The 25,913-nt window shown below is 40.1% G+C and overlaps 1 protein-coding gene across 1 annotated transcript in view; it reads left to right on the top strand.

Annotated features, from left to right (window-relative positions):
• The window catches only part of inpp5a (inositol polyphosphate-5-phosphatase A), a 471,549-nt gene that overhangs the window by 315,916 nt on the left and 129,720 nt on the right, over nt 1–25,913 (top strand). Inside the window, exons 5-6 of the mRNA XM_068002421.1 lie at nt 14,106–14,169; nt 17,423–17,526. Of these exons, the coding sequence (XP_067858522.1) occupies nt 14,106–14,169; nt 17,423–17,526 (168 nt within the window). The remainder of the gene's footprint in view (nt 1–14,105; nt 14,170–17,422; nt 17,527–25,913) is intronic.

Below are 25,913 nucleotides of genomic sequence, written 5' to 3' on the forward strand. Positions count from 1 at the left end.
CTTTTTAACCTTTACCCTGTTGATTAAAGAGGATACAATATCAATAAGAGCGAAGAAAGCTAAATAACCCCCAAAAAACAAATTTATGCTTTATGTAAATAGTATGTCAAATCAAACTGTGCTTTTATTTGTTTATACTGGGATGCTGATTGGGCTTGTGAGGTAAGTACCTTTTTAAAAAAAACTGAAGAAAATACGAGGTTTATAAGTTAGGGAATATGAGCATGATAGATAGATATCCGATATATCAAAGAAAAAAAATTGTTGAGAAACAAATTTGCAATATATAGAAAAATTATCCAGGAGCAGAAAATACTAGGGCCAAAATGTCTATATGCTCTTAGGTGACCTACCCACAGACAAAGCCAGGATTCTGATCTCCAGCCCGAATAGCAATTCACCTTTGAATGAACTCACTTGGTGTTTACTTAACATGAGTTAGACTTTGTAGCCTTAAAAGGACACACACCTACACTTTAGTAGCAGAATCATACCTATGTCGTGAATTTCCTTGGGGGTGCTTCTGATCGGTTGCCACGGATACATGTGTAAATGGGGTTTCCGCTGACCACCTACCAAAGTTATGACGGTCGATTGGAGGAAATTCACCCCATTGTGTTTGGCACGGCATAATGTTCCTAGCTTTATAAACGGTACCTCCTCTGATTTGCCCTGAGCGGGGCCACAGGAGAATTTGCTTGTAATAGGATAAAAATGGTACATCTAGCATGCAGCTGTGTCCGCATTTCACCTGCCATACTGTCACACTTTAGTTATTGTACTGTCACATGTCACACTTAAAAAAAAAAAGTTTTTAAATAGAAAAAGCAACTAGTCTGACCACTAATTGACATGAGCATCTAAGGAATCTTCACAAGGAAAAGAAAATACCTTCTAATTGACTTTAGCAACCATACTATCAAAAAAAGTTTATTAAAAAACACTCTGACCTAAAGTGGACCTGAGCAGTCACATCATTTACACTTTGTGGCCTTAAAGGGAGGCACCAAGTCCAACTAAGCTACACTTTAGTAGCGGAATAATATATTGTGTATTGCATTGTATAATGCTTCTGTTCTACAGTGTATTCTCCAACCAACCATGAGCAGCAAATAGTATATCTGTGTGCACTTCCTGCTTGTCACACTTATTTTCTGTGCCATGATTTGGTGACACCTGGTGTGATAATTTTCTCATACCTGGGATAACGCTGGGTCCTTAACTTAAATGCCTGGGTACTTATAATTACTTAGCTTGCAGTGCATGCCTTCTTATAGTGGGTGGCTCAGGAGTCCTGCTCCATTGCACTTCTGCTGGCTGAATTGGGACCCCAGAATTTCAAGGCCTAGAACCATAGCATTAACCAGACTTTTTTAATGGTAGGTTAACAAATACTTTACCTGTTACTGTGGAAGATAACACACTTAGGGAAATAAATGGCGATACTGAGGTTCCCCAAATATTTTATATCTATTTTAATGCACTTCAATTTGATCCCTGGCTTAATGACATATCTAACAAATGCAGCATTTATTACAGTGTGCCTTCAGTTTCTAACTGTTGTGTATCCTTTGCACAATGCTGGTCACCTTTACATCTGGTCAATGGGGACAACTGCAGCAATGTCACTTCAATATAAAATATCAACTCATCAATGTTATAGACCAAATCTATTTGTTCACTTTTTTAATCTTCTTTGTAATCTAATAACACTGCTGGTCCCTAACAATATAAGCACCGTACATCCAGTGAAGGTTTGTGACATTTAGAATTAGACTGTGATGTGCCATTCATTTTAGAGAAAAAGAGTTAATACAAACTGATCTGATACTGACTTTGGATCTCATTGTAAACTATTTCAGGAAAGCATTGTTGAGTCCAGCAGCACACTTATAAAGGTTGTTTCTCTATGCATGGTTCACCCTTGTCCCTGGAAGCTGTACTTTGGGTAAGGCTGCAGTTGGGTTACAGTTAGTTGGCCAGCAAATGTCCAACAGCAGAGACCTCTCATTAAATCACTTACATCCAGGACATAGTTTTAAGTGGTTATATTCCATGAGCAACCAATTTTTTACCATAAAGAACCATTTTTGTCTTTATTTTATACATTTTTTTTATTTCTCCCTATTTCTCTCCTGCGCCCCTGAAGGTCATGGTTCTTAATGTTACCAGATTATTCATCTATGAGCTGCATCACAGCCACAGTCTTCCAATTTAAGGTTCAGCATTAATATAAATGGGCTTTCACAAATTATAGGACTTGCACAACACCAGGTTATAGTCCAACAGTCAGGTGACGAAGGAGGTAAGCTCCGAAAGCTTGTGATTTAAAATAAAACTGTTGGACTATAACCTGGTGTTGTGCAAGTCCTTACATTTGTCCACCCCAGTCCATCACCGGCATCTCCACATCTTCACAAATTATGTTTGTGAATATTGCTTTCCAGACATTGAGGGGGTGAAATTGACCTTCAGCAAGAGTGCAAAATGGGTAATTGTCAATGGGAAAGAAAATCATGCGTTGTGTAAAGCAGGCTGTTTTAAACTATCGACGAAGACCACTTTCACCTCCTGAGTTTTGTAGGTAGCTGTATTTCCTTTACACTTGATTTTCAAATGTTGCAATTAAAATTGAATTTTGAAAGTACTCTTCTAAATATTAGCATCAACAGGGAATGTTAGGTCTCAAGAACAAATAATATTTCCCAAGAAGCAGAAATGTAATGCAGTCTTGTTTCCATTTTATTTTAATCACTGTGCAACACTGACATTGTGGTGTCATCTTCTTGGCTCCATGGTTGGTGAGAACTAACACGAGTAAGATCAGTGGCCCATTTTTTTTGTGAATGCAGGTGTTTGTAAGAAAGATTAGTCTCATGTAGCAAAAGGAAAAGATTTTAAACGTTGTGATTGATGTCACTCCAGGTAAATTGTTATTTTCATTCTAAACTTGAAATGATGATAAAAACAGTTAATGGAACAGAGCTGCTATAAGGCACTGGTTTCACAATATTCAGAAAGGAACTCTCCCTCCAACACTGTAATCAGCAGTCGGCGCCTGTAAATTCTGCTCTGCTGACTGGGCAATTCAGATTTAAATAATCAGTCATATAGGACAAGAAATCCAACGACGTGATTGTACAGGTCAGATATAAAGGAGGTTCTTCATTACCTGGTAAGTTATGACTAGGCTGTAATAACAATACTTCACACAGAGAATGCAAGGATTCTGTTTTCCAGCGGCTTAAAAGAGACCTACGTCCCGAGAATTACAGCTCATGGCAATGGTTTAAATTACGCATCAAATGAGCACAGCACTGGCATTTCGTGTCACTCTAAAGCATAAATGAATTGTGATAACTGGAGAAACTGACACATTTTCTAGCCCATGTCAGGTTGCCTTTTCTTTTGGGTCTCTAAAATAAATTGGAGCAGTTAATATAGGCAGTTAGAATAATGTAGCAGTCGTGAATCAAGTATACTTAAAGTAACCTAAAAAAATAGCGAAAGCTTCAAAAGAGGAGGAGGACGGAGCTGATTATGAGCTATGTGTGAAAACAAGTAGTCACATGGACATTGTGACTTAAGCTGTGGTCATGCATCACATTCCTTCATTTATGTTGAAGGAAAAACAAACATAAACACATGAAAGCCTGAAGGAGGAAATCCAAATGTTTAAGGTACAAAATAGGTGAACCATTTCTGGAGGTCTAGGGCACGATCCCCTGGGAAGTGATGAAATTTTATATTAAAAATGATGCATTCTAGTTCATTTTAAGCTCTTTTATATTTCACAATTAATAGATTTTTAATCTAAAAAAGTTAAACAAAGGACATGTGAATTTTCAACAAATCAACTAGACAGACCATCACTTGCCCAAAAGTTACATCAAAGGTCACGCTCCCACATTTCCCCTTTCCCTCTTCATTTCCAACCATCTCTCCCACATTGTCACCAATTTTACTCCTTTCAATACTATCTATTTGCACCCCTTTATTTCCATCCATTTCCCTCTTTCCCCCCCCGCCTGCACCCCTTTGCTCCTACCCGAGTCTGGCTGCTAATGAACAGGATGATGAACCTCTCTCCTCAGCACCATCAATGGAAATGATCCCAGCTGCTGTATACATGTAAACAGGAACTACTCTTCTACCGGTATTAGCAGGGGCAATTAGCAGCTAGTCTTGTTACAGAGAACAGGGAGTCATCAGGGATGTGGGAGGGAGGGAGAAGCAGGAGCAGGGGGAGGAGTGGCAACGGTAAAGAGAGCAGTGGGCCTAATTCACACTGAATTTTTGTCACTAAATACTGACATGCCTTCTCTGTCCCCATAATGCTGACTGGTAGCAGAGAAATGCCGATTGTTGGCATATATGATAATATATCTTTCTATGGGTAGCAGCGAATACTGTGGGTATTTGATGTCATCAAGTAACATCTTTCAATCTTATTTATTATTTTTGGATTCGACTTCAGATGTTTCAAGATTTGGGTTTTCTGGAAGTTAAAGACTGATCATAATAAAGTTGTTGTAAAAATGTCACTCAAGGCCAACAAGACACATTTCCCCATCTCTCTAGAACAGGAATTAGAATTGTACAAGCTTACACCATCCGGACTGTAAGTTAATAAGGGCGGATCCATCCCAGCCCCCTCTCCCCTTCCCTCCCTCCCCCCCCCCCCGCCCCATCACATTGCTGTGAACACACATACGTACTCCAACCCTACTGCTGGAATATAAGTACTCACACCCTCAATGAGACGGACTGCCAAGAATCTGCTGTAAAAACTCACACAACTGCCAAGGATCAAATACTGGAAGAAAACAGTAGAAACGTTCAAAACAATAATCAAAGAATAAATATATATATTTTTTAAACATCTTTTCAGTTCAGTGGCTTGATCTGCAGCCTGTCACGATGGTGAGAAACGTGAGATGGAGCCTGGAAAAAGGCATTTTCTAGAAGGACAATTTTGTTTGCATTTGTTTCATAATGACACGATGCTGCGGATGGCACCACATACTTGCAGAGAGGCGCTTTGTTCCTCTGCATGTGCACCCTTCCTCTAACACTGAAACAGTTTAAATTTATATCTTTAACAAATTTGCGATGGCTAAATCCACCTCAGGTTTTCAGTTTCTCTCGGGCTGCTTTTACTGTTAAGTGTTTAACCTTTGAAGCACCACCGGTCAAGGAATTTGTTGTGCTATCCGCATGGCACTCCTGCTTACTTAACAGAATAAAGGTTTATCTCTGACTGTAGGGTACTGCAATATCATTGAAGGTTTAGCACGAGGCTATGTTTAAATATTGCTTTTCTTCCTGTGGTTTCTAATAGATATATGCTTGATTTTTGTTTTTCTTCTTGTAAATTGAAGACCTCAGCTCAGTATATTACAATGGATACAGACAATGGGTCCTGACACTTTCCAACCATAGCCAGAGTTTATATAGAGTATGAAAGTTTAGCTGAAAAAGTATTAAGAAAAGACTTTTTAAAGTCTACGGCCCCAAAGTTCTGGGAGATCCACTCCACAAGTGGAAATGCAGTGGAGCAAGTCTCCTGTCCGCCTGCAGCCAATGCCATAGACCCTCTTCCAAATTGTGGGGTTAGGGTCATTTCCACAGTTGGGACAGGTGGCCCGTCCCTATACTGGTGCTACAGAGACACCCACCGCAAAGGATGGCTGGAAAATGGGAGAAGTGTGATGCCACTGCGATGGAAGGAGGCAGAAGCTATCTGGGATTGATTTTACCTTTTGCCGGCTAACCTTTCTGGGGCTTCAGTAAGGCCCAGCACAGGACCTATGCCAGCCCTTAGCTACTGTAAGACGTGCTGGGCCTATTGGAGGGTGTACTCACCTGCACCGCCCCCCCCCACCCACCAACCAGGATTTGGTCTGGATCTTACTCAGGATGGAAATCTGCCGCATCGGTGTGCCCTGACCACGCCCAGAATTATGGCCCCTCTGTATAAATGAATAGGTTGAGCCACAGGCTTAGCTGATCAAAGTATGTGGCTGTACTTCACTACTGGGATAAGACTGGTAGTGTCAGAGAGCAGTTCACAGCCAGCAACACCCAAGTTATACCACAGGCTATAAACCACGCTCCTGGGGGGCAATTTTAACCTCGAAGAATGGGTGGTTGGGGGCGGGTGGGAGGTTAAAGTAGCAGCTTTTTGGAGAGGGACTACATCCCGGCTCCAACGCGCCCACTTCCGGGTTTAACTCAGGCGTGTTAGGATGTGCGTGCAAAACAGAAACTCGGAAGTCCCGTCCCCACTTAAAGCAGACGGGACAATATTTAAAGGGCCAATTTGAGTAGTTGATTCACTTTAGGTACTTAACTTTTTGTGGATTCTGCAACTGAAACAGATTTAACCACTCCTGAACGTGTCTCCTGTGGCTTCTGCATCACACCATTGAAACGGAGGCGAGTTATAGCCGAAACTCATTTGGCCCTTTAAACCAGTGATTGACACATCTCAATAAAAGGTGAGGTAGTGCAGCTGGGCACTCATTCTCTCAGACAAACGTTTGACTGGGAGTTCTTTGTGTTTAGACTGAGATTTCTTTGTTGAGACTGAGAATTCTTGTGTTCAGACAAATTTACCTACATTTTGGAGCCCCTCAAACTGACAGGATCAGGATAGGAGGCGCAATGGATCTATTCCACAGTACATCTGAGGAGGAGGAAAATGAAGATGGGGAATCCATCACCAGAGCAGCCGTGCACATTGCTGCCTGTGATGCCGGGATACCCTCATCTCTAACAGGTTCTCATAATGAGATGAGCAAATTGAAGACTTTGAAATACTCAGGTCGCCTGGAACAACCACCACCGCTACCCACCCCCGCTCCCTTTGCTCAAAACAGTCCTTGAATCACGCATACACCCATTGTACATGTGCCCAATGGGTGGCATCATGTCTTGGCATTCATGATGAAACACATGAAAGGGCGAATTCACAAAAGGGACTCAATAAGGGGCAAGACGTGGCAGTAGTGGTGATAATGATTAAATTTGATGTGCCATAACAAAATAATATATAAATTAACAACATTGCAGCTCGTCAAACACCCTTGTGCATACTCTTGGTGAATTACAATTGCTTAGCCTTTCTCTTTCTACCACTTCTATGGGGTGCATCCTCTGTGGCTTCATCAGTGGTATTAGCAGGTTGTTCAGTTCCCTGCCCTGACTGAGATGAGGTGCTCTTGGCCTACGTCCTCTGGGTTTTGGACCCCGTGAGGGCCCCGCCAAAGATTGCTCCACCTGCACCTATGCAGGGGCAGACTCGGCCATTGGGAGAGGAGGTAGCATTGTGGGTACTGGTTGAGGAGAGACATGGGAGTGCTTTGAGTGGAGTCCCCAATTCCATGTCCCCTTTCGCCATCAGCCCTCTCCCAGGCCAGCGCAACATCACTCTCACCACTCCGTTGGCCGGCAGGTTGGTGAGCAGATGTGCCACGTTGTAAGGCCATGGCTAACGTATCTGCCTCCCTGTTTAAGCCAGTAGATATGTTGTCACCTAGAATCTGCATGGCCATTGTCATGGTCTACATGGACTCACTTGAGAGCTGTGCTTGAGGCTCAATGGAGGCTACCATTCTCTCCAGCACAGACATGCCCACACTTACCTGCGCCACCAATCGTGGCACTTTTTCCATCACCTTGCAAAGTTGCTGCTGAAGCTCTATCATTCTCCTTCTCAATGATGGCCCCGGGGTTCAGTATCTCTGTCCAGGTGAGCAGAGCTTGGAGCGAAGTGCACCCACCGACACAGACTCTCCACAACTGCCCCTGCCACCAGTGTCTGCTCGTGCTCACTTGTGAGTGGTGAATCACCAAGTGACAACCCAACTAATTGTCTAACAGGACCCACCGAAGTGCGAGTATCAGCGCTGGTGCATGACCACGTCCTGTGATGGTGCACCTTCAGAAGGAATGAACTCTTCTAAGGAATCGCTTTCTTCCATTTTTGCTGATTCCTCGTGACGGCCCTGGAAGACAACAGAAAGTGATATTAATGATTCATCACAAAAGTGACAATCTTTCTGATAACCATATTGAGGTCTGGCACAGTTACATCACTGATAAAATCAATTCATCATGTGTGTGAAAGATGTTAAAGTTCTGTCACCAGCCATCTGCGGGTTGCCAGTCTCTCCATCTCCGATGGATAGGCATGTGACGGTCCGACTTATTTCCATGGCCTCCTCCTCCACATCTGTCACCTCCACTATGTGGTGGGCCACCTCCAGTTCTGCTCCTCTCCCTTGCATTTTGCGCTATCTTCTACAAGGGGAGAAAGAACAGACCTGTGAGTGACTGAAGGTGAGGTATTCACCCTATGAATGTATTGTTTTGGGTGAGGCTGAACATAAAAGAGATGCATTAGAGGGTGACCTTCAGACAGAAACATCACACTGCATCAGGACTGGGGTGAGTGGAAGTGGTGGGTGAATAAATGGGCAGTTAAGGAAGTGCATAGAAAGTGAAGGATAGTTGCTGCTGCTGACACTTAAGTGGGTGCGAGGAGTGATGTGATGGGGTAGGCATGTCAACACAGGATGTGGGTGAATCAGCAACTGTGCTCACTTTTCCTTACCTGGCCAGGTCATTAAAACACTTCCTGCACTGAATCCAACACCTGGGCACCACGCTCCTGCTGCTCACTTTTCTGCCACCTCCAGCCAAGCATTTTTGGTTACAGAGTCAGGTTCCTTCCTGCCATCCATTGGAAACATTACCTCCCTCCTGGTTCTCACTGCAGCCAGTAGTACATCCTGGGAGGCATCATTAAATCTGGGGGCAGCCTTTGCTTTTCCTGGACTCCGTTTTCTCCTTCAAAATCCATTCTTGGACTGGCCCTTTAAATAGTGGGTTTTAAATCACGTCATTCATGTGCACAGTAGGCCCGCTGCGCAGCTTGGAGACCCAGAAGCAAAGATAATTGCCTGCAATCAAGATATGATCGCAGATTTAAACACGCATACTTGACTTCCAGGTTCCCCACGCGCAAAATTCCGGGCTCCAAGTTAAAATCATGCCCCTGGTGTCAGGAGACAGCTATGCATATTTGTACTTCTACAAATGTAGAGCTTGATTGCATTCCACTCCTGAGTGTTTTGAGAGTGTGGGTGGCAGCATCAACTTTTTCGAAACGTTAAAATTACTCATAAGTTTATCAAGTCCAATTGACCACTTGACCACTTCTAAATGCAGTGTGGTGCAGCACTGGAGTTATTCTCCATTCAATGCCAAGTCCAAGTAGCGTAAGACAGTCACCCGAAGGGTGGCCCGCAATGCTGCGCTCTGCACTCCGATCAGGTCTGACTTCAGAGTTACAGCTTCACTTTCTTGTCGCTGAGGATCAGAAACTGCAATGCAATCGTGATAGCATAACTGCACTCAAAACAGTAACACACCATCAGTGAGGGGCAAGAATTATCAGGACTTCCAGCGTAGTGCACTTAGTAGGGCCTCCTCTCGCTGTCCTCGTTAGTAAAAGAGTCTGACAGCTGTGTTACATCCTAAGCCTGGAACCTCATTTTATCAACCTATTCTGTTATACCAAGTGATATCAAATCTATTTTAGATAGAATTGTGTTATTATTACTGTACCACTGATTGTAAAAAGACTTTCTATCAGCATGAAAACAATATTTCCCCATACCTGGGACCGTCCTTGTCTTAAAAGCAGTTCACCTTGAGTTATCTGACAGGCCGTCGCTCGCTGGCTTTCCTCATTTGCCACCTTCAGAAAGCCTAGTGCAGAGTATTTGGGTCACAAGAAGGAGTACTCATCAATTAAATGTATGACGGTATTTTGCGTTGGATGAACTAATATGTCAAGGAGATGGGCAGGACCTCATGTTTGGGCTTTTGACAAATCAGCAAATGTTTAATCTCAAGATGTGCAGGTTCTCATAAATAATGCAGCGATTACTGAGACAGAACTCTGACTGCGTGAATGTTTTCCCAGTGACCGCGGTCAGGAAAAAAATAGTGAACTAAATCACTTCCTTTTAGGTCGCTTCCTTCAGAGACCCATTTTTTTTTAGCTTAATTATTTATTCTATTTGCCAGATGCTTTATATTCTCAGACAGACTAAAAAAAACTCTTGGTATGGTCATTCTTGGGAAATAAAACAATACTTTGTCCTTTTGTGGTTTGTTATAATTTGTCACTGATGCAGTGATAACAGTTGTGCTTTTACTCACCATTTCAGATTCAGTTTTCTTTGGGCTTTATTTCCAGGTTGCACAATGCAACAATTCATTGTCTATGAAACTATATCTGTAAAGCTTGTATTTGCAAAGATAAATTATATTTTGTGAATCCATGCCACTGCATGAGGAAATAATAGAAAACTCTTGAGATCTATAGTCCTATACTTAATAGAACCCTTTGCTGTAAATGTCCCTTCAGTCTGGACTCTGAGAGAGCAGATTTTTTATATAACATGGGGTTCGTAGGCCTGGGAATAATGAAGAAATTGCAGTGATATGTGGATGCTATATGTAAATGTGTCTCTTACCAAGGTGCAGACTCTCTCTCCATCAGTCAATTAGTGAGTGTGAGATCTGAAGGCTAGAGCATGGGAGTTGTTTTTAGGCAGTCGACCGTATCACAATCATGAGAGGAAGTGTCAACAAGGTCAATGGAATGTCCAAGTGAAATAGTGAAATGGCACTTCAGTTAGCATTACATAAATGAAAGTCCATTTGACCCCTGATTCTAAAATAGAGGGTCACTCAAAATATGAAGAGGGTGGGCACAGGGCTTAAGAGTTCCTATCCTATTCTAACTTATCCTAAGCTATGCTATCCTATCCCATTCTATAGTATCCACAAAAATATATTGGCGTTCCTTCATACCTAATGCACCATGTTCATAATGATATCATTAAGATTAGCTTACTGGGTCAAGCATAGTAAGCAAGTGACTAATACCTTAAGAATTACTGGGAAATTAGAGTCATGGATTGAATACCAAGGAAACTGATTTCAAATCTTTTGAACAATATGTATTTGCTGAATCTCAAGCCATTTAGAGATTTAAGTAATACATAACTATGAGCTCAAGGTATAATACTGTAAGCATTTTAAAGTGATTCATAAAGCCAATGTAATGTATACTGTTGAAAGACACAAGATATGTTCCATTGTAGTTTCAACTAAATTCTCCAAACTAGAACTGACATTCTGATATTGCAAATCACAGTGATAAAAATTGTCTCCATTTTCTGCTATTTCAAATACTTGATCTTGACTCCATGTGTGCCACAGAAGATCAACTCGTAAACGGTCAAAAAGCTTCCTGTCCAGAAACCAAAGAGCTGATTTTAACTTTTGGCAGTGGTGGAAAATGAGCAGTAGCAGATTGGTCACCCGTTCTACACTCTGTCTGATTTTCTAGGGAGATCAGGTGGGGTGATACCGCTCATTTTACATCAAGGCCGATCAACCCTCTTATTTGCTGTTGTCATGATCTTTCGTAGCACTTGTATATCATCATTTAACATTTATAATGGGAACTTTCAATGTATTGGTCAGTTGCCTGTCATGGTTTGCTGATGAACCAAGCAAATCAAAAAGCTTTTTGAAAACATTGTCAGCTGTCATTTTTTCTCTGAATTTTATAATGCCCAAAATAAGATTTTAAACAAACTAAAAATATCAAAACATTCTAAAATTCACAATAACATGATTATAGCTACCCATTAAAGTGTATTTTGTGCCTTGTAATGTACCCCTTATAGATTTTACTTCAAGGCCTCCGCCTGTCTCAAAAGCTTGGGCTTCGAATAGAAATTTTAATTTCGAGAAGTTGTTTACAGCTTCCAATCACATCTGCACATTCTAAGCCTTTGCACTTTACAGAATTTCCCAGTACCCACTCTGTGCATTCTGAGCAAGTATAGCTTTCAGAATTTCCCAGTGTGCATTATGAAGTTTCTGATTTGAACCAGAAGGCTGTGCCCTCATCCTGTGAGGATTTGTGAGTATCTTTACTTCTTCCAAAAGACTCTCAAACAAACTAGAGGTTGAATTCTCAAACATTTATTTCAGGCAAGTCTCATTTAAAATATTAACTTTTCTGTTATGAAGCGCTCAGTCAGACAGGACCTGTGATTAACATGGCTGCAGTTTTCCTTTCTGACCATCAATGGAGATCATTCATTGACAGCAGATTTCTTTTTTCTCAATCAAAATGTTGAAAATTCAGTTAAAAATATCTTTCTTTTCTGTAATATTTTTGGAATGAAGCGATTTGTTTACAATTAAAGACTGGAAAACTGCATAAACCATCAACTTTTGAGCATTTCAAGAAGTTTTTTTTGGTTCATGCAAAGTTATGTTTGTTGTGTCAGCCTTTGATCATGGGTTCAAGAGACTTGAGCACATAATCTAAGCTGACATTTCAGCGCAGCACTGAGGGACTGCTTTACAGTCGGATGTGCCATCTTTCAGATGAGACGCTAAACTATAATACTCCCAGGACCACAGGACCCACCCTCCCAGTGCTCCCAGACCCTGGGGTGCAATTCAAAGTGCTGCTAGACTGTGACATCCCATCCAATTACTTCCAAAAATTACAGATAAATCAGAGTCCCTGATTATAGTATTTAGCATAGAAACCCATTCTTAGAAAACTTCCAACTCACTGTGGACAACATCATGGGATATTTGCTGTTCCATGGGATTTCTCAAAGTTAGTTGGAGGTTACGTTGTTACAAAGGGCAGGGGTTCTGGATTGGGGAAGAATGCATATCTCCACTGAAACAACTTGGACAGAAGTTTTTAAGAGATCAAGTGTTTTTTAAATTGGTTTTCTTTACCCTCTACAGATAAATTGATAAATCACTACCGCAGTTACATAAATAAAGCTGTTCCTCTGATAATGATTATTTTCAAGTTCTCAGTATAAACAAAAGGCTGCTGCAGAAACCACGTAGAACATATAAACTATAAATTTTCCACTTTGAAATTTGTCACATACGTAAGATGCTGCAAACAATTCTTGACTATTGTAACCAAAATTACTTTTTCCAGGAAAATTATCTCAGATAAAGTTGAATAATTTATGCTTTACTTTGATGAGAATGATTTGGAGAGGAATAGGAGGGAAAATTTAGTTACCTTGTACTTCTGGAGCAGGGAATAGGGATAGGAGAATTGGTACTGTAGCCTAATCTCCAATTAATGCTTCCATCTAGCAAGGCCTCACTCTAAGAGTGCAGGCTTGTTGGATTTGCCAAAGTAAATAAGCACATGGCTACTTTAACAAACATTAATTGCACAAAAAACAACCCCTTTTATATAGTTATCTACATAATAACCTCAGGAAAAAGTCCAAAACATCATAGTTTACCTCACAGACTTCTGGGCTTTTCAACTCAACTGCAAGGAGACAATATTTACAGTAACAATCCTAGCAAGCCAAACTGCCTTCTGGAGCCAGGATGAAGAGGAGATGATCTTGGCATGATTGACAGGGACAGCAGCCACTCAGGAGGCATTAAGGGATTTAGAGAAAAAAGTTAGCAAAGGCCAACCAAATAATGCAAGATCCGATCTCCAAACTGAGCTTCAAGCTTGCAAAACAATTTAGCAACATCTTGAAGTGATTTAATTGTTTCAACTTCTTTTATCCATAATTCTTGCTGACTGCCAATTTGTGATTTGTAAATTCTTGAACTTCATGATTAGTAGTTTTCACTCTTGCTTGCTACCTGCTGACTGATATCGTGCCTACCTCTTCAGTTGTGATTTATTGCTGTCTTAGGAATATGGAATCTGAGTCAATCAGGTGCAATTGTGACAGAAAAATTTGTATGTGACACCCAAGGTGTGAAGGCTGAGGTATGGCAGAAACAGGCATACATGATGTACATTTTAGATAGAGGCAGATGCTTGTGATTTAGGGAAGTGGATGTGCTTTGCTAATTGAAAGAACAATTAAGTAAAAGATTTTTATAGCTGCAGCTTGATTGTTGCTACTTTTGTGAAATCACAATCATCTTGTTCTTCTTTTGTAGATATATTTCATAGATCAGTGTTAAATAAAACTTTTGTGTTTCTTTTTCAGGCTTTAGGAAATCTTTACTTTCTTCATGAGTCTTTGAAAAATACCTATCAGTTTGATTTTAAAGGTAAGCTTTACAATACTTCTTGTAAGATTAAAAATAGTTAGTGGGCCAATTCTATATTCACCATTGAAGTTAATGCAACTGGTGACTATGATATTGTATTTGGCATCATACTATCTGCATCAGTGCCCTTAAGTTTATATTTACTTCTGGCACATTTGGCTCATTGCTTAACATAATGTAGCAATAGCTGCTTAAAACACAAATAAATTCACATACATTCCTCTTGTATTTTATATGACAAAATTATCTGTGTACAGAATTATTTTTTAAATGAGTTAACTAAATCCCTGGACTTGTGACCTAACAGGAATTAAAAGGCTTTTTTTCTGGAAATTCATATTTTAAATTAAGGAATAGTTTTTTCTTGTGGTGAAAGGGAGGTACTTTAATCTACAAAGCTTCAGCTGTAAAGAGTATTTGTGACATTACAAAACGCGTAAGAGTGTGCAGGAAACACAAATACTGGTGACGCGCACCAAATTTAAAGTATTATATACCCTGCCACTTTTCCATAGTGTGATGTTTTTATCATGGTAAAATTAATTTATAAAATGCCAGTTTAATTTCTTTGTCACTGAAATGCATTTATGCTACTGAACACCGTGTAGATTCAATTTACTGTTATGCCACTTTTATCTTGACAAATTCTGTCAGATTTAGGCAAATATGGATATTTACTTTTGTTGCTCTATTGATTTAGGAATAATTTAGTAACAAATTATTGATACAAACAGAATTGACTTCTCACTCATTCCCAGGAGATAGAACCACAGATTAAGACCCAATATTTGAATGTATGGTTGTGATGCAAAAAGAATAAATTCTCCAGTTCATTTTTTGGCTATGGAATCAATGCAGCATGTTAGCTAACACCCATTCACTACAGTCTCTTACATAAGATCATATTTTGTGTGATGAAGTATTCTGTTTATATCACAGAATGAAGCATAGAATGTTACAGCATAGAAACAGGCTATTTGATCCCTCGGGTCCGTGTTGGTGTTTTTCTTCATGAGCCACCAAGTGAAATCCCACTGTTGCTTGCTTTTACAAACAGCTACCGAGTTCCTTTAAAAAAATATGAATGCTGCTTCAAAGGTAGTTTTGTGGTAGAGAATTCCATATTCTATCCACCCTCTGGCTAAAGAATTTTTTCTAATGTCCCTTTTAATTATTTTTGTGCTTATCTTAAATTTGTGTCCTCTTGTTACCATCTCACCAACCAGTGGAAACAATCTATCACTATTTACCCTATCATAACCCTTCATAATCTTGAAGTCCTCTATCAGATCACCCTTAACCTTTTAAGCTCTAGTGAAAAAAGTCCTAACTTCTTCACAACTTAATCCTGGTAACATCCTAGTGAATCTAGATACAAAACCAAGGATTTGTTTGTTCTTTTTATTGACTTAACTACCTGCGCTGCCACCTAATAACCTGTGCATCTACAAACCAACTTTCCTCTGTGCCGCATGAGATCTATTAGCATATAATTTAAATTTCAGCATATTATTGGTTAAACCTAATTGTGAAATCCAAAAACTTGTGTTGCTTAAAATCTTACAATAACTATACCATAGTTCATACATCCATATAACCATAGAAATTTATGACACAGAAGGGGATCAGTTGTCCCATCGTACCTGTTCCAGCTCCACTTTGTCCATTTTCCTTGACCGTTCCTCACACCCTTTTCTTTTTCAAATATTTATCCACTTCCCTTTTAAAACCTTATCAAAAATGTAGAGGAAACAAACTTTCTTTATTTGAACAATGCATAAATATCATTGGAGCAATGGTGGTGTGAATGGGTCCAGAAATAGGGCCCATCTAATTTTCAGAAGGAATAATCATTCAAAATGAACAAAAACAAAAGAGGACACCAGTAAATCAAGGAACTAAATTTATTGGCGAATAATTAAAAGCAGGCACAAAACATTGAATTAAAAATCAGAAGAAATAAGGGGGAAAATATCAAATGCCATCTGAAGGGCCAAAGGTCAGGGAAGTACTGAAGTTCCAGTCCCCGGAGGAAGGGATAGATCTCTGGCAGAAAACACGGCAAGGATTTGCAATACTGTGGATATGAAATGTAATCATTTTGATGTGAATTATTTAATTTTCATTGATTTATTATATTAAACAAGTATTATTTACATTTTGCTATAAATTCTGCTGGTTAATAAATCAAGATGGTGGCTTAAACCAGAATCTTTTGAGCGATTTGATTTGCTGCTTTTCTGGTGTTTGCTGGTTGGTAATTTCTAGCATCTCTTTGATCACTGGTTCATTTTGCAGTTCTTGCTGCTTGGTGATTGGTATCTTTTTCTTTCCAAAAGTCAATTTCATCCAATTACCATTAACAGATAGTGATTTCTGATTATTTAGTCTTTTGTCAATATGATATTTGAGCCAGTCATGATTTCTTGCCGAGGATGTGATACCTAAAGTGTGGTGCTGAAAGTTTGATGACCATTTTTGAGGTCTGATGCCCCATTGTTACATACTATGCACAAGGCTAATATATAAATATATATGTATGTGTGTCTTTGGACAGTAATAACAATAGTAAGAAGACAATTATGTGCCCAGGAAGAAATTTGTTGAGACTATGAAAAAAGGAGGCATCTTCTCTTTTCAGGCCTAATCCACCTCCAGAGAAGAGAATATTGCAACAAAGGTTGCCTAGACTTAATATAAAGAAACATCCAACTAGTGGCTTAAATTGAAACTAATGCTACTTAGAGACCTTGGCTGGAAATTTCCTCGGGGTTTTTCCCGCTCCACCGCTGCCATAACTTTGCCAGAAATTCCATTTGCGTAGCTAAACGGGGTGCCCCCCGACCTTCCAACAAAGTTACGGCGTCGGAGTGGGAGAATCCTTGAGGCAATTCCCGACAACTGTGGAGATGAAGATTCTTCTTCAACTATCAGAGCAGTTGCAGAGAATATTTCTTTTTTTTAACAGTAACAAAGATTATATCAAGAGTGTTAGCTTGACATTTGTTAAAGACAGAATTTTTGAGAGAACTTCTGGGGCTGATTCAAACTAAATATACAGGATATTACTCACAAACATCTTCATGTCAGAGGAAAGCTTGTATAAAAGGCCCTTTAGCATCAGTACACCATAGATAGCTTGCAGGATCTGTAAACAATGTTCTATTGAGAATAATCAGTCATAACATTTCTTAGTAAAACAGCTATTTGTTAGTTGTGATTTATTTTGTGTGCGCTTTTTTTTCTTTTCAAGCTAAAAAATACAAAAAAGTAACCGGTAAAGAAATCTACTCAGAAACGTTAGAAAGCACACCTATGCTGGAAAAGGAGAAGTTTCCACAAGATTACTTCCCTGAGGTAAGTTGCACAGTCTTTTGCAACACAAAACACACAAAATCAACTTGTAAAGGTTTATTGTTGTCGCTGTACCTCGGGGAAATCGTGTTACTGTCAAATAGGATAGCTGCAAATGGGATACATGAAAATGATTTGCTGAGGGAGTTTGGGAAGAGATGAGGGGTGGATCACTTCTTGCCATCGCTTTGTGAATTATTTTCATGCAGCTCATGGCTCCTAATTCTGTTGTGTTAGTTTGGAAACTGAAGTACAGTAATAAAAATGTTTTTAAAAACTGGTGACGTTCGAGACTGCAATGATCTGAGGTCATGTGAGATAATCAACATTACTTCTGGGTCATGAAATAATTCACAAAAGCATAACTGGAGAGACCACAAGTGTGGTAGCATGTGTGCATGGTGCACACAAAGACAGTATTTGTTTCTTTGTTTTTATCTTTATAACTGCTCTCACTAATTGAAATCTGGAGTGGATGTGCTTCACTCATTTAGGCTCAATGTCTTTTCCTTGCAAATTAAATTTTGCAAAGCTTCTCCATTACGCTTTTAAAAATTGTCCCAAAGTCTCTTGCATCGTTTTAAAGAACCTTATGACTCAGAAACTGTCCTATTATGTTGATAATTTAAAATTGTTTTCAATGATGTAAATAAAGGCAGAATAATTATAACTGGTAAATATATCAAACAAGAAAACCGCTCTTCATCTTAGTGATAACCTGTTCCATTCTGCAACTGACAGATATGCAAACGATCCTCTCAATTGGTTTAAGACTGATTTCTTTCTCTTTATTACTGCCGCTTAAAGATGATCTAAAAGTAATTACATTGATTGAGGTATAATGCAATCCAAAATAATTACAATTCACTGCATATAAAACTAACAAAACTTTTCATGGTGATTTATTGTACCTCTTGGCTGTATATGAATCTCAAATGATGCCTTTGGGACCAGCACTTGAGATAATGTTAGGCTATTTAAAAAGAACAGATTTGTGTAGTCTATCAGACTTGAATAATTTTTGCCAGTAGTGAGAAATTGGTTGTTATCATACATCACAGATACTGCTCAAAGCTCTTATGAAAGATGAATTAATTTCACTAATGCTTTAATGTGAACCTTTCATGAACAAAGCTGTACAGGGATAACCTTGTAGGGGTCCCTAGTTTCTCAATAGTGATTTATGTCATCTTTTAATAAAGGAAACAGCCTGGATATAATCCATCTGCCGTGCAAAGAAGGGACACTGACTTGCACTACATGGGATTTTTAACTTCCATTTTTATTTAACGCTACAGACTGATGAAAGGTTTCAAGGAAGACTAATATAAGTCCAGTTTACACTCAGTGTTGCTAAATTGATTGGTAATCCCAGCTCTAAATTATACCGAACCCCCTCCCCACCCCCCTCAGTAAATGCCGTTAAAAAGATGGATTACTAGGAAGAGAGCTACTGAAAGTACGGAAAAACATTTGTAGGGCCATTTCTCTGCATCAACTTTAAATGTTTTATAAAACTGAGGAAGCAGAGGAAAACTGCAGTAATAGGATGCTTCTCACATTTGTCAGTTCAGTTGTAATACTTGTACCACAGATGGGCACAAAGTTCAGATCCAGAAGGAATTTTATTTCAGTTATTTTCATTTTTTTAGATCCCCCACAACATGCAACATTCCCTGGCTAAAACAGCCAACAAACCTTTGTTCTGAAGCTTCTGCAACTCTCTAACTAACCACTAAGAGGCACATGAGAGAAGCCTTGATTGTCTCGCCATTGAGTTTTCTTTTTCTTATTCCCTTGTCATGATGAAGCATTTACGCTTTGCTCATTATGATTGCCTTTATTGCCTGGCCAACATTTGAAATCTTGTGTGGAAACTGCTGCTGAGAACTTAAGTCCTGTATTCATTGTTGCATCAGCAATCTGTATAATGGAATACGCTTCCACTCCTGCTGTTCTAATGACTTAATTTACTGGGTAGTCAAGTCTACCAGAGGACAGGATAGTCTGGATTTGCAGTCTTTGCTTGTATGTATGGGGCAGAAAGTGGGCCAAGGTTTTGTTGATCCCCGCCCACTTCTTTTGCCTGCCTGATTTTCCACCTCAGTCCTGGTGGATGACAGGAGTGCCTGCCCATTTATGTAAATGAGGAAGTAATGACATGGTGACTTCATGCATCCCATTTGGCATTATCTCCGCCTTACTTACACTATCTTAATTCGTCATATAAAGCTGATATCCAGGGTTGCTAGGTGCTACCTTGAAAGTGGCAGTAAGTTAAAGGGATGTGCTTGATGTCAAAATCTTATTAGTGGTGAGGAGATGCCATTTATTGTCCCAACCCCCTTCACAGAAAGAGTCTCCATATTGGGTATTCCATTCTTTCTTTGCTTCTTTGAAGAAGAGAAGGAGAGAGGACATGCTTCCGCCAGTACTCCCCAAATAGAGTATCCAATGAAAGGTGCTCCTACCTGAGCAGCAACACCTGTGGAAGCATCACTTTATAAAGGAGTGACACCACATGCTACAAGAGCATCTGCAGCCCCGCTGCAACATGTGCACATTCTGCCAGTGGCTATTGGGTCACCACTGCCCAAAACGTCTATGTTACGGGGTCCTTCTGGGCAGCCACAGTGGTCACCTGTAACATAAACCAAATGGCTGTGCATGGATGCATCAATCAAGTTATGGATGCTTGCTTTCGAGAGCTAGCAATTTCATCAGCTTCCCTGTGGAGAACTATTGCCAACTTTACAGAGCACTGCAACTTTACATTGTGTCAGGAAACTTGCAAAACTTGATGCACTCACAATTTTCTGACCATTAAAGTTAATTCCTGCAAAAATGTTGGTTGTTAGTGCACAATTTTGCAATATATGTTCCTAGCACATGCCAAGGATTGGGGCAATTTTTACCCCAACATTCCATGCAAGGCTTTTTGAGGGATGAATGCATATAAGGATGTGCCTGAGAAACATAAAATTGATGGTAAACAAGTGAAACACTTTAACACAGTGTGAGGGGAGGTCATTGTAAGTTTGCAGTGCTTAGTAGAGTGCATTTTTCCCTTGACCGACCTAGTAAAGTTACTAAACTTCTTTGTGCACTGAGATGCAGTGAGTAGGCTCCCGGAGTCCACATTGACTGCCCTGACCACCTTCAATGGTCCTCTATGTTTCTCCATTCCCAAGGGAGTTTCCCTCTTGAAGGAGAACTTTCACATCTGTATCAGTGAATTGGGAACTCTGTGCTCTGCAGCAGATGTTTCAGACATTGTATTTTAACCGACTGGCCTGCTGGTGGAAGCAATAATAATTGCACCTTTTCTGAGGCTGGGCACTACAATGTGGCATTGGGTCCTCAGCTTCAACTTGCACTGGAAGCAATGAGCAGGTTCTTGGGAGCCAAGACTGAGCACAGAATGTCAGGGTTCTACCTTGGGAACAGCATGACAGGTGGTGGTTTTGGTTGAAATGCCAGCCCATGCTTGCAGAGGAGTTTTACTAGAATGGTACCAGGGATGAGGGACTTCAGTTAAGTGGAGAGACTGGAGAAGCTGGGGTTGTCCTCCTTTGAACAGAGCAGGTTAAGAGGAGGTTTGATAGACGTGTTCAAAACCATGAAGGGTTTTGATAGAGTAAATAAGGAGAAAGTGGCAGAAGTGTTGGTAACCAGAGGACAAGGGTTTAAGCTAATTGGCAAAAGAACCAGAGACGACATGAGGAAAAAAACATTTACGCAGCAAGTTGTAATGATCTGGAATGCACTGCCTGAAAGGGTGGTGGAAGCAGATTCAATAGTAACTTTCAAAAGGGAATTTGATAAATACTTGAAGGAGAAAAATTTGCAAATCTATGGGGAAAGAACAGGGGAGTGGGACTAATTGGAAAGCTCTTTCGAAGAGCTGGCAGAGGCACGATGGGCTGATTAGCCTCCTTCTGTGCTGTATCCTTCTATGATTCTAATCATTTACATTTTTTAGTGTATTGGTACATTTTTTTAAAAAGAGGATTTTTTAAGATGAGTACTTCCAACTCAGGAAATAAAATAATTTATTAACTGGAAACTGACAAATTTTAATAGGAAACATATTGATTGTCCTTAGGTTCGCAAGTAATGCTTTCTGTGTGCGTTCCCTGGACTATTTCTTTAAAGTTATGTTTAGTTCATGATCCCAATCTCCCCATTGCACTCTTAATAATTGTACATCTACCTGCTAGTTAATGTAAATATTTCCGTCACTTCTTCATATGTAGTTGTATGTTGGCCTTTTATTGACTATCTAAAGCATTACTTTCCAAATAAACTTATTGTTGTACTTTTGTGTACTTGCATCAAAGCCCTTTAAATATCACTTCTGAAATAGAAATAAAGAAATAACTTGCATTTATGTAGTGGCTTTCATGGCCTCAGGATGTCCCAAAGTGTTTTGCAGCCAAAAAAGTACCTTTTTTTTTAAGTGTAGTCACTTTTGTAATGTAGGGAAATGGTATAATGGAGTTTGCCGTGAAATTAGGGCTGTATTAGTTTTTGTAAGTTTCAGCATTTGGCTTTAAAGGTGTGACATTTTGCTATCCCTGAAACTAAAACTAATCCCAATAATGGAGGCCAGTGTGGATGTCTTCTAAGGATGCATTTACACTACAATTGTAGGATAGATATGAAATGGTTTAGCATCGTCTGATGCTGCAGCTATAGTGTAAGTGCTGCCGGAATCCCATGTCCGAGTCCGCCCCGGCACTGGAACAAAATGCAGAGAGACTCCCTGGAGTTGGAAATCTCACTCTGCTTTGCTTCAGAGTCAGTTTCGACTTTCACACCTGATTTACACTCTACTTTTAGTGTGGGCGCAAAGCGGTTTTGGCGTTGTGCCAATGTTAAACCTGTGGAATGTGAATGTACCACAGGGGTCATTTTCACCTTTATCACATGGATGGAACAAATTGTCTGCCTGTTGTAGAACCTGCCTGATTTTCATCAAATTAATTTCAATGGCATGAAAATCGGGTGCTTTCTACATTGGACAGGGGATCCAGATTACCACCCAGGCGGTGAAGGTGAAAATTTATCCCCATTAGTTTTCCAGGAAATGGATGCATCTATATCGCATCAACATCATCCCAGTCTAGGATCTCCTAAATTGGGAAGACTGGCAAGAGAATGTCAACACATCCACCAATGAATCAGTAGGAAATTGTCTGCTTGTGAATCAAATGCAAACGTACCAACTTTCCTCAAACCAGCAAAACCATTCCAGCACAGACACACATCCGCCACTGGCATGCCAGGGACTGAATCCCCTGAGACATTGAGTGCACCCTTGCCACCACTAAACAACTGGGTATTCAGTATTTGCTCAGGAAAAATATCTAAATTAGATTATGAAAACAACAATAGCTTTCACTTTGGCTCCAGCTGCACGTTTGCAAACTCTGTTAGAGTAGGAAACATGTAGCAAAATAACATTGCACAGGTACCAAAGAGTGTTTGTCCATCTGACAGTTTGGAAGTATTTTGCATTTTATTCGCAAATAAACCCATTATGGTTTTTCAGTGCAGCTCAGCCCTCATCTCTCTTGATAAAAGAGTAAACAATTTTCTCTTGAACATAGTGCCAAATAACCTGTTCTCAGCAAATACTAGGGTCAGTCTTGTGAGATATTGGCTGTTTACAGTGATTGCAAACTGCGCTTGTTATGCCACCTAATATTTTTAGGTGGTTTAAATAAAGGCAGGAAATATCAAATTTCAATGCGCTTTTTCAAATGGTTGTTGTAAGAGTAAAATTGTGGGAAATAAGTAACATAACAGCAAATGGTATTCACACAGCACCTTTAATATAGAAGATAGCCCATGGCATTTTACAGATTGAGAGGAGAAAAATAGATATGGATGGCATTGTAACAAGAGCTGAGACCTTTGCATCTTTTGAGGCAAAAGTGGATTAATACTTTAATCTGAGGAAGATACAGGGCTATGAAGAGGGAACAGGGCAGCAGGATTAGTTTTGGGTCGCTCTAGCAAAAGCTGGGCACAGACGTCATCGGCCAAATGGCCTCTTTTGTGCTTTAAATTTCTATGGTTCCATGGAATAGATCAGGTAACTGAAAGTTTGGTTGATAAAATGGATTTTGAGAAGGCTTTTAAAGGTGGAGAGAGAAAAGCAGAAGTTGAAGGATTTAGGAAGGGAGTTTCAGAACATAGAGCTGGATTAGCTAAAGGACCATCACCAGTAGTGGGGCAAAGGGAGGGAAGAATACACAAAACACCGGAGGATTAAAGGGTGCAGAAGGGGATACAGACTGGAGGAGGGCGGGGCGAGGCCATTGGAGGGATTTGATGATAAGGATAAAGATTTCAAATTGAATATGTTGGGGCACTGGGAGCTATTGTAGGATGAGGATGAAGAACAAGCGGGATAGGATATGGACTGTTGAATTTTGAACCATAAAGAGTTTATGGAGGACCACCAAGGTGGACATTACAGAAATCAAGCCCAGATGTGACAAAAGCAGAACAAAGAGTTTCAGCAGTGGAGCCAGGCTTTTATGGAGGTGGAGTAAGTGGCCTGGTTCAGGCTGAGGAAGTGCCAGCATGGGTACTGGTCAATGGCAAAAGAGTGGAATTTATGACTGGGACTGAAAACAATGAATTCGTTTTTTATAATATTTAGTTGGAAAAACTCATTCATGTCTCGATACTAGTCTGTCAGCGCAGAGGCAGCCGTGGTGGCTGACAGAGATGGTGGAGAGATAGAGCTGGATGTCACCAGCATAAATATGGAAGCTGACTCCATGCCTGTGGATTACATCACCTCGGGGCAAAAATGGAAAAAGGGTAGGAGGCCAAAAAAGAGGCAATGGAGGTGTGATCAATCTTGTCAAATACTGCAGAGAGGACAAGGAGGGATTAAGCACCATGGTCACAGTCGCAGAGGCTGTAATTTGTGACTTTAGGCAGGGCAGTCTCAGTGCTCTGAGAGTGGCGGAAGCCAGGCCGGAGGGATTTGAACGGGGATTTTTGGAAGGATGGGCATGGGTGGCAACAACACATTCAAGGACCTTAGAAAGAAAAGGGAGTTTAGAGATGGGATTGTAGTTGGAGAGGACAGATGGGTTAAGGGTCAGCTTTTTAAGGAGGGGATTATGGCAACGGTTTTGAAAGGGAGAGGGACAGCGCCTGAGGAAAAAAAGCCATTAACAATGCCAGGATGCATTGAGGCTAGGAGTGGTCGTTGAGTGGTCAAGAGTCGAGTGGGGAGGGAATCGAGGGAGCAGGAGGTGGTTCTTGTGGAAGAGGTGAGCTTGGATATTGGAGAGAAATTGCAGAGGGGAGGGGATCAAGGCTAGAGTAGGAGACTGGAGGCTATCAGGAGCAGGGGGAGAGGAAGGGAAGGTAGTGATTGAGGCAGTTGCGAGGATGAATTTAATCTTGGAGAGGAAGAAATCCATGAGATCATCACAATTGGTATTGAAGTTGAGAGTGGAAGTTGTGGAGGAAGGGAATATTTGACAGTAATACATGAATACCCAGGCACATTTAAATTAAAATTAGTTTGTGAAGTAGAGCATCCAAAAAGACTTGTTTAACTTTATTTAATTTTTTTTATTGTACAGCGATGATACCCTTACCAGTGGAACTGGTAAAGGGGGAGGACTAATTGTTAAATAATGTGAGCTGGCATCCATTGTTAGTGCACAACAGTTAAGCATCTGAAAATACTAATTTCACTCAATTCACAAATTTATGCTGGATGCTCTGCGACGTGATAAATATGAGAAAGAGTAAAAGGGTAAATAAGTAAATAATCCATTTTGTACACTTAACAATTTGTCCACTGTTTAAAATATGTTTTTGGTTTATTTTTAAATCTTGGACATTTATAAAATGAAATTTATAGTCCATGCCATAATTTAATAGCATTAATGAGCTTGGATGAGTTCAGTGTTGGTAAATAACTTAGCTTGACGTTAATTTAGGCAGCTGGCTTTACCTCGTGCTCACACCAATCTGATGTGAATCATTGTTCATTAATGGCCACTGTCTGCCCTGGTATTATTAGCATAAAGATGGGTTCACCACTAACTGTTTTCAGTATTATTGTAACTACATGAAGCTGAAGAAATAAGAAACAACAGAAAGATCTGAAGATAATTATGACAAGAAATTGCACTATTTATAATCTGCGCTAGTATTTTACTCTTTATACAGTATTCAGTCACAGATTAGGCAACAGAACTTTTACATAATGTTAATAAGTTTAAACCTTGAACTTTGGCTGGACGGGGACATGATCTCACTCTGCGTGACTTTTTCAGTTTTTGGACTGTGTCTAATCAGCAATTTGTGTGGCTGTATGAAACTGTTATTATTAATTACACCCACTGATG

The sequence above is a fragment of the Heptranchias perlo genome, chromosome 21 (genome assembly GCF_035084215.1).
Source record: "Heptranchias perlo isolate sHepPer1 chromosome 21, sHepPer1.hap1, whole genome shotgun sequence".
In the NCBI taxonomy this organism is placed as follows: Eukaryota; Metazoa; Chordata; class Chondrichthyes; order Hexanchiformes; family Hexanchidae; genus Heptranchias; species Heptranchias perlo.